We start from the raw sequence: 12,460 nt of genomic DNA, 5'->3' as shown, positions 1-12,460 counted from the left end.
CAGGCTGGTCTTGAACTCCTGACCTCAGGTGATCTGCCCGCCTTGACCTCCCAAAGTGCTGGGATTACAGACGTGAGCCACTGTGCCGGGCCTAAAAAAAAAAAGAAAAAAAGAAAAAAAACAATTAGCCAAGTGCAGTGGCTCACGCCTGTAGTCCTAGCTACTTGGGAGGCTGAGGCAGGAGGGATCACAGGAGGATCACTTGAGCCCTGGAGTTTGAAGCTGCTGTGAGCCATGATCACACCACTGCACTCCAGCCTGGGGACCAGAGTGAGACCCTGTCTCTAAAATAAATAAATAAAAATAAAAAAAAGAACTGCTAAGTAAACTGCCCAGGCCTGTAACATCAGCAAGTGTAGGGCAGGGGTTCAGACTTTGCAGTGTGACCAAGCTCAGGCTCAGGATCACAACCTCGGCACTAGACAAGGCCCTCTACGTAACAGAGACACGATCAGAATCCACGGAATGGAAAAATGGGTCAAACTTCACAAGATGAAATCTAGTAGGTATAAAGGAAATTTTCTATACTTAGGCCTAAACTCACTGGCACAGGGGAGCTGTGACTCAAAGCAGCACTTGTGAAAATAATTAAGGTGTTTTGGCTGGGCGCGTGGCTCACGCCTGTAATCCCAGCACTTTGGGAGACTGAGGTGGGTGGATCACGAGGTCAGGAGTTCAAGATCAGCCTGGCCAAGATGGTGAAACCCCGTCTCTACTAAAAATACAAAAAAAATTAGCAGGGTGTGGTGGTGGGCGCCTGTAATCCCAGCTGCTAGGGAAGCCAGAGCAGAGAATTGCTCAGACCCGGGAGGCAGAGAATGCTGTGAGCCGAGATCATGCTACTGTACTCCAGCCTGGGGGAAACTCTGTCTCAAAAGAAAAAGAAAAAAAAGAATTAAGGTGTTTTATTTGGCTGCTAACTTAGCAACAGCAAGATTTTGATATGGTTGATGAACATGCAAGTCTGATCTCTCTGGATGCATTAAAAGGAGTATAGTGTTCAGAATGACGGAGTGTATGGTTCCAGTTCTCTACACAGATAAGGCCACGCGTGAAACACTATTCAGTTTCAGGTTTTATACATTATGAAGGAAACTAACAAGCTGGACCATTTCCGAAAGACAGTGACCTGGATTGAAATGGATTTAAGGTCTGAAGAAAATTTAGAGAAACATCAATATTCTGAAGCGTGACCATCTGGAAGCAGGAAAAACTCCAGAGGCTCGAACCTAGACCAATGGGCAGAAGTCCATCCAGAAAGGCAGTTTCTGGATGAACTTAAAGCTGTCTCATGAAAGAGAACTCCTCATTATTAGAAACACACATGCAGAAGAGAGGCAGCCTCTTTGGGTTATTGTGAAAAAGATGAACATGCTCAGATGACATTAGATGACTTCTAGGTCTCTTTCCATTTTTAGACTCTGAAAAGGCCGATCAGATGACGGAGGGCTCTGGATATCAGGCCGAGGAACTGTGATCTGATGGGTACTGGGGATCCACAGAAGGCTCTTGAGCAGGGGAGGTATCTGATACAAATGACCCTCCGTCCTCCTGAATGAGTTACTTCTCCAGTGTGCTAAGGAAAGTGGGGAACACCCTGGGAGTCACCGCCTCCCAGTATGAATCCAGTGCAACTGACAAGGACTTGGCCTAACCACTGGCTTGTGGAAAGAAGTCTCTTCCTAAACCAGCAGCCAGAAGGCACCTGCAAGCTCTGCCTGAGCTTGCCAGGACTGTCCCAGACCCTCCTCCTGCAGCTCTTGGGGAGTTCACAAGAGCTCTCAGGCACTGTCATCATCATGCCCAAGTCCCCAAGCAACACTTCATCATAGGGACTGTATCCATGAGGCAGAGTCCACCCCCTGGTTTGGGGCCCATTGCCGAGCCTGTGGCAAGGCTTCTTGGGGGCTCATTCTGGGTTCTAAGGCAACCTGTGGGTCTCCCAGGGGGCTGGGGAATGTCTGATACTGAGAGGTTTCCAGGGCGGAAGTTCCCTGCTAAGACCAGTTTCCCGTGGCTCTCCACCCCACCCTCCAGCATACATGCCCCCTGTTCTTTCTACTTTCCAAACCCTGACCTCCTTCAAGCTCATACCCAACGGTACTGTTTTCTTTTTTTTTCTGCAACGGAGTCTTGCTCTGTCACCAGGCTGCAGTGCAGTGGCACAATCTTGGCTCCGCGCAACCTCCTCCTCCCTGGTTCAAGTGATTCTTCTGCCTCAGCCTCCCGAGTAGCTGGGACTACAGGCATGTGCCACCACGCCCAGCCACTTTTTATATTTTTAGAAGAGATGGGGTTTCACCGTGTTGGCCAGGATGGTCTCAATCTCTTGACCTCCTGATCGCCCACCTCGGCCTCCCAAGGTACCTTTTTTTTTTTTTTTTTAAGATTTAACCAAGCTACTCAGGCCAACAATGTATTTTTCTCTCTTCCTTCTTTCTTTTCTTTTCTCTTTTCGTCTTCTTTTTTTTTTTTTTTTTTTTTGAGACAGAGTCTTGCTCTGTTGCCCAGGCTGGAATGCAATGGCACAATCTTGATTTATTGCAACCTCTGCTTTCCAAATTCAAGTGATTCTCCTGCCGCAGCCACCAGAGTAGCTGGGATTATAGGCCTGCACCACCACACCTGGCTAATTTTTGTATTTTTAGTAGAGACAGGGTTTCACCATGTTGGCCAGGCTGGTCTTGAACTCCTGACCTCAGGTAATCCACCTGTCTCAGTCTCTCAAAGTGCTGGGATTACAGGCATGAGCCACCTCGCCCAGCTCTTTTTTTTTTTTTTTTTTTTTGTAAGAGACAGGGTCCTGTTCTGTCACCCAGGCTGGAGTGCAGTGATGTGATCATAGCTCACTGTTTTCTTGAACTCCTGTGCTCAAGTGATCCTCCAGCCTCAGCCTCCCGAGATGCTGGGACTTACAGGCATGTGCCACCACACCCAGCTAATTTTTTTTTGTATTTTCTGGAGAGATGGGGTCTCCCTGTGTTGCCCAGGCTGGTCTTGAACTCAGGCTCAAGTGACCCTCCCCCGACAGCCTCCCAAAGCACTGAGTTAAGAGTTGTGAGCCACCGCACCTGGCCTTTACTTTTCTTTTTCTGAATTCCTATTTCTCTCAATATGTTTGACATTGAGTATTACCTTCCCTCCCTACCCAGACTAGAATCCCAAGGGCAGATACCCTGCCTTCTCCTTCCCTATAGGCCCACAGTTGCGAAGGCAGGTCATAAGTCCATAAATCATCAGGACTGGCTGCTTCCCAGCACTCCCCACTCTAATGTGTACCAGGTAGAGGCCGGGGATGGTAGCTTATGCCTATAATCCCAGCACTTTGAGAGGCTGAGGCAGGAGGATCTCTTGAGCCCAGGAGCTCAAGACCAGCCTGGGCAACATGGTAAGATCCCATCACTATTAAATATATATAAATACACACACACACATACACACACACACATACATACATATATATATATATTTTTTTTTGAGATGGAGTTTCACTCCATCTGTCTCCCAGGCTGGAGTGCAGTGGTGTGAGCTCGGCTCACTGCAACCTCTGCCTCTCAGGTTCAAGTGATTCTCCTACCTCAGCTTCCCGAATAGCTGGGATTACAGGTGCCCGCCACCACGTCCAGCTAAGTTTTGTATTTTTTTTTTTTTTTAGCAGAGACAGGGTTTTACCATGTTGGCTAGGCTGGTCTTGAACCACGCCTGGTCTTTAAAATTTTTTTAGATGGAGTCTCAGGTACACGAGGTGCAATGGCTCATACCTGTAATCCCAGCACTTTGGGAGGCTGGGGTGGGCAGATTACTTGAGGTCCGGAGTTCAAGACCAGCCTGGCCAACATGGTGAAACCCTGTGTCTACCAAAAATACAAAAAGTAGCCAGACATGGTGGTGCGTGCCTGTAATCCCAGCCACTTGGGAGGCTGAGGCAGGAGAATCACTTGAACTGGGGAGGCGGAGGCTGCAGTGAGCTGAGATGGTGCCACTGCACTCCAGCCCGGGTGACAGAGTGAGACTCAGTCTCCACAAAAAAAAAAAAGTCCCAGGTATGTGATTCACAGTCTGTTAAGAAAATCTACTCCCTTCTCCTCCCAGCCCCAGGCTCTCTGAAGGACCTCATTTGTTTCTGAACTGTTCCCGGCTCCTCCACAGGCCAATGCCTGGGGGCCCCTCCCAGCGCCAAGGGTGGGCAGTGCGGGGCTCAGTGTCTCACCTCTGGAGGGGGCTCTGGGTTAGGGAACATCCTCTGAGAACAGGCTGTTCTCTGGACTTCCCTGGAGTCACACAGGACCTAAGACCAAGCCGTGTCTCCCCTGAAAGGGTGGCATTGTCCACCACTTCCTGACTCAGCAGGCCCCGTGTCCCGGCTGGTTCCGGAGAGCCAATTACCAGCAGGCACCGCAGGAAGGGCGCCTTTCTCCCAGCCTCTCTTCCTCCCTCCCCAGCACTCCCTGTCCTCTGCTTGCCTAGGACAGCCTGGCCAGGCGGTGGCCAATGGGAAACCCTCTGGCCTTGCTTGTGTGGGGAGCTGGGCCTGGGCCTGGCCTGTGGGGCCGGTTGGACACTGTCCGGTCACACACACACAGATCTTGGCAGGAGCCCAGCCCTCAGGCTGCCAAGGCCAGGCTGGCTCACAAAGGTCTCATGGCAGGAGCAGGCACAGGGATGTGCCCCGGCTGGGGGTGGCAGGTCCCAGGCAAGGGGCCAGAGAAGGAAAACCTGAGAACAGGCAGCAGAGATGGGAAAGGAGAAGCGTAAAAGAAAGGTAGAGGAGGCCGGGCGTGGTGGATCCACCTGTAATCCCAGCACTTTGGGAGGCAGAGGTGGGCAGATCACCTGAAGTCAGGAGCTTGAGACAAGCCCGGCCAACATGGTGAAATCCCGTCTCTACTAAAAATACAAAATTAGCCAGGGGTGGTTGCGCGTACCTATAGTCCCAGCTACTCAGGAGGCTGAGGCAGGAGAATCACTTGAACTCAGGAGGTGGAGGTTGCAGTGAGCAGAGATCGTGCCACTGCACTCCAGCCTGGGTGACAGAGAGAAACTCTGTCTCACAAAAATATAAAATAAAGGCCGGGTGCAGTGGCTTATGCCTGTAATCCCCACACTTTGGGAGGCCGAGGTGGGTGGATCACCTGAGGTCAGGAGTTCAAGACCAGCCTGACCAGCATGGTGAAACCCTATCTCTACTAAAAATACAAAAATTAGCCAGGCATGGTAGTGGGCACCTGTAATTCCAGCTACTCGGGAGGCTGAGGCAGGAGAATCACTTGAACCCAGGAGATGGAGGTTGCAGTGAGCTGAGATCGTGCCATTGCACTCCAGCCTGGGCAACAAGAGGGAAACTCTGTCTCAAATAATAATAATAATAATAATAATAATTTTATTTTAAAAGAGGTTGTAATCCCAGCACTTTGAGAGGCCAAGGCAGTCAGATCACTTGAGGCCAGGAGTTCAAGACAAGCCTGGCCAACATGGTGAAACCCTGTAGAAAAATTAGCTGGGCATGGTGGCAGGTGCCTGTAATCCCAGCTACTCAGGAGACTGAGGTGGGAGGATGGCTTGAGCCCAGAAATTCAAGGTTGCAGTGAGCTATGGTCATACCATTGCACCACTCCAACCTGGGTCACACATACACACACACAAACACACAAAGAAGAAGAAAAAGAAGAAAGAAAAGAAAAACAGAAAAAAAGCTGGCCATTTTATTTTTTTGTGAGACAGAGTTTCTGTATTTTCGCCCAGGCTGGAGTGCAGTGGCGCAATCTCGGCTCACTGCAACCTCCACCTCCCGAGTTCAGTAGAAAAAAAGGTTGCAGTACAGGTGGCAACAGCTCAGGTTAACAGCTGGAACCTTCCACCTGAGTGAGGATGACAGGGAGAGTACAGAACCAAATGGAGATCAGGTGAGCCTGGGAGAGTAGACAGGCAGGTGAGACACGGAAAGCCAAACAGCATCCCCGCCATGGAGAGCCTTCCATGCTCCGTGAGCCTGCTTTGATCCTAGCTACAACACTTGGAATTTGCTGCCCAACATCAGGGTCTTTTTACTTCTTCTCTTGATCAGAAAGAATAATAATAGAGCCATTGTCACTAGATTATTGGTAGCAGCAGGAGCCACTGACCCTCACTTGGGCCTCTTCCTCCTCCCAGGCACTGCACTGCTAATTTACTTCTCATCCTCCTTTGGGCCTAGAGGGCAGGAAATCTGAGTCCCTATTTTCCAAGACAAGCTACTCGCAAGTAGCACAGCCGGCAAGAAGTGAAGCCAGAGTTCAAACCCAGGTCCATCGGAGAGCGCCTCCTCTCCCACACCGTGCTGCCTTCTTTTTTTCTTTTTTGACAGAGTCTCACTCTGTCGCCCAGGCTGGAGAGCAGTGGTGCATCTCCACTCACTGCAAGCATCGCCTCCCGGGTTGACACCATTCTCCTGCCTCAGCCTCCTGTGTAGCTGGGACTACAGGCGCCCACCACCACGCCCGGCTAATTTTTTGTATTTTCTTAGTAGAGACAAGGTTTCACCACGTTAGCCAGGATGGTCTCGATCTCCTGACCTTGTGATACACCCACCTTGGCCTCCCAAAGTGCTGGGATTACAGGTGTGAGACACTGCGCCCGGCTGTGCTGCCTTCTTTAACTCCCAGGGTCCAACACAAACCTGTCATCAACTAACGTCCTCCACCCTACTGTCTGCCTCACCTTCTTACCCGTGACATCTGGCCCCCTTGTTTTTTGTGATTTTTTTTTGTTTTTTTTTAAGAGGCAGGGTCTTCCTCTGTTGCCCAGGCTGGAGTACAGTGGTGCAAACATGGCTCACTACAGCCTCAACCTCCTGGGTTCAAGCAGTCCTCCCATCTCAGCCTCCCAGGTAGCTGCGACAACAGGTGCATGCCACCACACCTGGCTAAGTTTTAAATCCTTTTGTAGAGATGGGGTTCCCTATGTTGCCTAGGCAGGTCTCAAACTTCTGGCCTCAAGTGATCCTCCTGCCTCAGCCTCCTGAGTAGCTGGGATTATAGGCACATGACACCACATCCAGCTAATTTTTATAGAGACGGGGTCTTACTATGTTGCTCAGGCTGGTCTGAAACTCCTGGGCTTAAGCGCTTTGGCCGTCCCAGCTTCCCAAAGTGCTGGGACCACAGGCGTGAGCCATGCGCTGGGCCCTAAAATGGTGAATTTTATGATGTGTATTTTTTTACCACCACCACACATACACACACAGTTACAAGGTAGGTGAGCCTCCAAAACATGGTACATGAGAGAAGCAAGACATGAAATGTGACACAATGTGTAATCCTATTTGTATGAAATGCTCAGAATGGGCAGATCCATAGAGACAGAGAGCTGACTGGTGGCCACTGGGGTCCGGTAGGAGAGGGGTGGGGAGTGATTGCTTAATGGGGATGGGGTTTCCTTTTGGGGTAGTGGAAATGTTCTGAAATTAAACAGTCATGTTGGTTGCACGACACAGCGAATGTGCCGAATGTTGCTTAATTATACACTTGAATTGGTTACAATAGTGAATTTCACATTATATGTATTTTGTCACAATGAAAAAAAGATAAAAAACACTGAGAAACTGATTTTTTTTCTTTATTTGAGATGGAGTCTCACTCTGTCGCCCAGGCTGGAGTGCAGTGGCGCAAACTTGGCTCACTGCAACCTCCGCCTCCCAGGTTCAAGCGATTCTCCTGCCTCAGTCTCCTGAGTAGCTGGGATTACAGGCACCCACCTGTAATGGTAAGACCCCATCTCTACAAAAAATAAAAATTTAGCTGGGGATGGTGGTATACCTGTAGTGGTAGCTACTTGGGAGGCTGAGGCAGGAGGATCGCTTGAGCCCAGGAGTTGGAGGCTGCAGTGAGCCATGACTGTGCCACTGTACTCTATCCTGGATGACAGATGGAGACCCTGACTCCCCACCCCCAAAAAGGTGGATCTTGTCCTCAAAGGGACAAAGACTGTACTTTTTCCTCTCCTTTCCTTCCTTCTCTGACTATGCGCATGCCTGTAATTCCAACACTTTAGGAGATTGAGGTGCAGGATCAATTGAGCCCAGGAGGTAGAGGTTGCAGTGAGCCCAGATTGTGCCACTACACTCCAGCCTGGGCGATACGGCGAGACTCTGTTTCAAAAAACAAAAACAACAAAAAACGGCCGGGTGCGGTGGCTCAAGCCTGTAATCCCGGCACTTTGGGAGGGTGAGGCAGGCGGATCACCTGAGGTCAGGAATTTGAGACCGGCATGGTCAATATGGTGAAACCTTGTCTCTACCAAAAATACAAAAATTAGCCGGGCGTGATGGCACGCACGTGTAATCCCAGTTATTCAGGAGACTGAGGCAGAAGAATCGCTTGAACCCAGGAGGTGGAGGTTGCAGTGAGCTGAGATCGCACCACTGCACTCTAGCCTGGGTGGCGGAGTGAGACTGTCTCAAAAAACAAACAAAAACAAAAAATAAAAATAAAAACAAAAACAGAAAATGTACTTTATGAAGAAAAGAGACCAGTTATGGGTGTACAAGTTACTTATGTCTATGAGTAGCACATAATAACGAATAGTGTCAGAAAACTAAACCCCCAATGAGACGAAGCTTCCAGAACAGGTGTAGGATACACACAAGGCCTACCTTATTACATGAGATGCAAAAGGAAGAAGGGAGGGATGGGTGTGCTGCTTTCAGCCAAGGGTGATCATAAACTCTGATTTTGCTCCTGTCTTTTCTTTCTGGAACAATCTTTGAACTGAAAAAGCCAGAAAGAACACCAAAATAGACAACCCAAGTCCAAGGTGAGTTCGACAACAGCAGGAACGCCCTGGGTGCCGAGCGCGCTGAAGGCTTCTGACTTGGAAGGGGTAAACACACAGTACAAGAGACTGAGAGACACCATCAGGGATCTCGGCCAGACTGCGGAGAAAGGCAGTGGTACCCAAAGTCCGGACGTGGGTAAGGATAATCGGGATTTGCCAGAGAGAAGGTAAAACACATTATCCATGAGAGATTCCAGAAAGGAAAGGAGGCACCGATCACCAGGCACCAACTGAAAGAAGTCATGTGAGACGGACCTTGTTTCCCTGTGAGATTCTAGACCAATGTTTCCCGGACATGAAACAGACGTGGTGTGTGTCTGAATCTCCATCATCGAGGCATTTAATAAAGTCTCTCAACCGGGTGCGGTGGCTCACGCCTGTAATCCCAGCACTCTGGAGGGCCGAGATGGGCAGATCACTTGAGCTCAGGAGTTCGAGACCAGCCTGGCCAACATGGTGAAACCCTGTCTCTACTAAAAATGCAAAAAAATTAGCCGGGCATGGTGGCACGTACTTGTAGTCCCAGATATTCGGGAGGCTGAGGCAGGAGAACTGCTTGAGCACGGGAGGCAGAGGTTGCAGTGAGCTGAGGTCCTGCCACTGCACTCCAGCCTGGGTGACAGAGCAAGACTCCATCTCAAAATGAAAACAAAAACAAAGTATCTTATAACATCGTCCTAGACAAGAATAAGAAAGGACAGGCTGCCAGGAGTCCAAAGTGTCAGGCCTCTGAGCCCAAGCTAAGCCATCAGATCCCCTGTGACCTGCACGTATCCATCCAGATCACCTGAAGCAACTGAAGATCCACAAAAGACGTGAAAATAGCCTTAACTGATGACATTCCACCATTGTGATTTGTCTCTGCCCCACCCCAACTGATCAATGTACTTTGTAATCTCCCCCACCCTTAAGAAGGTTCTTTGTAATTCCTCCCACCCTTGACAATGTACTTTGTGAGATCCACCCCCTGCCCACAAAACATCGTTCATGACTCCATCGCCTGTCCCCAAACCTATAAGAACTAATGATAATCCACTACCCTTTGCTGACTCTCTTTTCGGACTCAGCCCGCCTGCACCCAGGTGAAATAAACAGCCATGTCGCTCACACAAAGCCTGTTTGGTGGTCTCTTCACATGGACACGTGAGACACAAACCACCACCCACCAGCCAAACCTGGCCTCTGCCTGCTTGTGCATGGCCTGCGAGCTAGGACTGGTTGGTTTTTATGTTCTTGTTTAGGGACAGAGTCTTGCTCTGTTGCCCAGGCTACAGTGTAGTGGTGCGATCATAGTTTATTACAGCCTTGATTACAGCCTGGGTTCCTTCAATCCTCCCACCTCCGCCTCCCAAGTAGGTGGGCCTATGGGTGGGCGCCACCAGGCCAGGCTACTTTAAAATTTTTTGGGGGGACCGGGCACAGTGGCTCACGCCTGTAATCCCAGCACTTTGGGAGGCCGAGGTGGGCGGATCACAAGGTCAAGAGATCGAGACCATCCTGGCTAACATGGTGAAACCCCATCTCTACTAAAAATACAAAAAAATTAGCCGGGCGTGGTGGTGGGCGCCTGTAGTCCCAGCTACTTGGGAGGCTGAGGCAGGAGAATGGTGTGAACCCAGGAGGCGGAGCCTGCAGTGGCTGAGATGGTGCCACTGCACTCCAGCCTGAGCGACAGTGCGAGACTCTGTCTCAAAAAAAAAAATTTTTTTTTTTGTAGAGACGGGAGTCTCACTTTGTTGCCCAATCTGGTCTTGAGCTCCTGGCTTCTAGTGATCCTCCCGCTTTAAGCTTGCCAAAGTGCCGGGATTATGGGTGTGAGCCACACAGCCGGCTGGGTTTTCAATTTTTTAAGGGTGGGGAAGAGGAGGAGGAAGAGTAGCAGCAGGCCACAAAGCCAAAAACATTTACCATCTGGCCCTTTGCAGAAAATGTTTGCTGGCCCCTGGGCTGGGCAGGGCAGCCTATGAGGGTGGATGTCCACATTACAGAGGCTGATTACTGGCCCCCATCACTTTGGGGTAAGGCATGCTGGCGCCTCAGCCTGTGTCCTCCTCCTCATGTTTACCAGGGAGGTATATGTCAGGCACAGTGATTAATCTAACTGATGCTGGGAACAACAGTAACTGCATTTAGATGACTTTTTTTTTTTTGACAAGGTCTTGCCTGTTGCCCAGGTTAGAGTGCAGTGGTGCAATCACGACTTATTGCAGCGTCGACCTCCTGAGCTCAAGCAATCCTCCCACCTCAGCCTCCCAAAATAGTTGGGAGCACAGGTGCATGCCACCATGCTCAGCTAATTTTTTTTTTTGAGATGGAGTTTTGCTCTGTCACCCAGGCTGGAGTGCAATGGCGTGATCTCAGCTCACTGCAACTTCCGCCTCCCGGGTTCAAGTGATTCTCCTGCCTCAGCCTCCCAATCCCTCTCAGCTGGGATTACAGGCGCCCACCACCACTCCCGGCTAATTTTTTTGTAGTTTTTAGTAGAGATGGGGTTTCACCATGTTGACCAGGCTGGTCTCGAACTCCTGACCTCAGGTGATCCTCCTGCCTCGGCTTCCCAAAGTGCTGGGATTACAAGCGTGAGCCACCGCACCCAGCTGCTAATTTTTTATTATTTGTAGAGGTGGGGATCTCCCTTTGTTGCCCAGGCTGGTCTTGAACTCCTGGCCTCAAGCCATCCTCCTGCATCAGCCCCCCAATGTGCTGGGATTACAGGCGTGACCCACTGCGCCCAGCCTCAGCCTGGTTCCTTGTGTGAGTCTTGGTTTCTTGGTCACCTTTTCCCTGTATGCCAGCTGCCTCCCTCCATAAGAGAACATCTGTGATGACCCTCGGGGTGCCCACTTAGGTTTTCAAAGGGGCCTGGAATGTAGGGCACAGGGTAAGAGACTTGGACACCAGGTCTTAGGGAAAGGAGAAGCTGGCCCATGTGCCCTCCTCTCACCCACAGGGAGCTGTGGCTTCGAAAGGGGTTCCTCCCTTGTAAGGCTGCTGCTTCTGTCGTCATGGAGGAAGCCTTGGTTCCGCTTCCCTAGCACCCCAAACTGCAAAGTCACGCTCACAGGTATTGCACCCCGAGGGCTCATTCCCCATTCATCAGTCACTGGTTGGGCGAGTCACCCTCCCTAGAAAGCCCAGCCTTCAGTGAATCCACCAGACATATCCTGATCTTTGACTATTCACAGAGCCAGACTGGAGTGGCCTTTTGTAACGGCCCTGGTCAGAGCTTCCGGATAGGCAGCTTGTCAGCAAGAGTGGGAAACCCTGGGCTGCGCCCTCCCCACAAACCACCAGCATTGCCCAACTTCCTCTCTTCATGCCCTCTACCACCCTCTCATTTCCCCAGCTTTCTTTCTTTCTTTTTTTTTTTCTTGAGACAGTTTCACCGTCACCCAGGCTGGAGTGCAGTGGTGCAATCTCGGCTCACGGCTACCTACCTCCACCTCTCAGGTTCAAGCAATTCTCCCACCTTAGCCTCCCAAGTAGCTGGGATTACAGGCATGCACCATCAACTCCGGCTAATTTTGTATTTTTAGTAGAAACAGGGCTTTACCACGTTGGTCAAGCTGGTTTCCAACTCCTGACCTCAAGTGTTTCACCCGCCTCAGCCTCCCAAAGTGCTGGGATTACAGGTGTGAGCTACCACGCC

At 50.4% G+C, this 12,460-nt stretch overlaps 1 protein-coding gene across 3 annotated transcripts in view; it reads right to left on the bottom strand.

Annotated features, from left to right (window-relative positions):
* HIP1 (huntingtin interacting protein 1) overlaps positions 1 to 12,460 on the bottom strand; it is a 213,846-nt gene that overhangs the window by 82,070 nt on the left and 119,316 nt on the right. The window contains exon 1 of one of the 3 annotated variants that reach the window (XM_011930320.1): positions 4,211 to 4,386. The exons of the other annotated variants lie outside the window; for them this stretch is intronic. Coding sequence (XP_011785710.1) covers positions 4,211 to 4,240 — 30 coding nt within the window. The 5' untranslated portion in view covers positions 4,241 to 4,386. Of the gene's footprint in view, positions 1 to 4,210; positions 4,387 to 12,460 lie in introns of those variants that run through there. 3 annotated transcript variants of the gene reach the window in all.

The sequence above is a fragment of the Colobus angolensis genome, unplaced genomic scaffold, assembly GCF_000951035.1.
Source record: "Colobus angolensis palliatus isolate OR3802 unplaced genomic scaffold, Cang.pa_1.0 Scaffold120, whole genome shotgun sequence".
NCBI classification, from domain to species: domain Eukaryota; kingdom Metazoa; phylum Chordata; class Mammalia; order Primates; family Cercopithecidae; genus Colobus; species Colobus angolensis.
The sequence above is the reverse complement of the archived record's forward strand: the minus strand, read 5'-3'. Positions and strand labels throughout refer to the sequence as shown.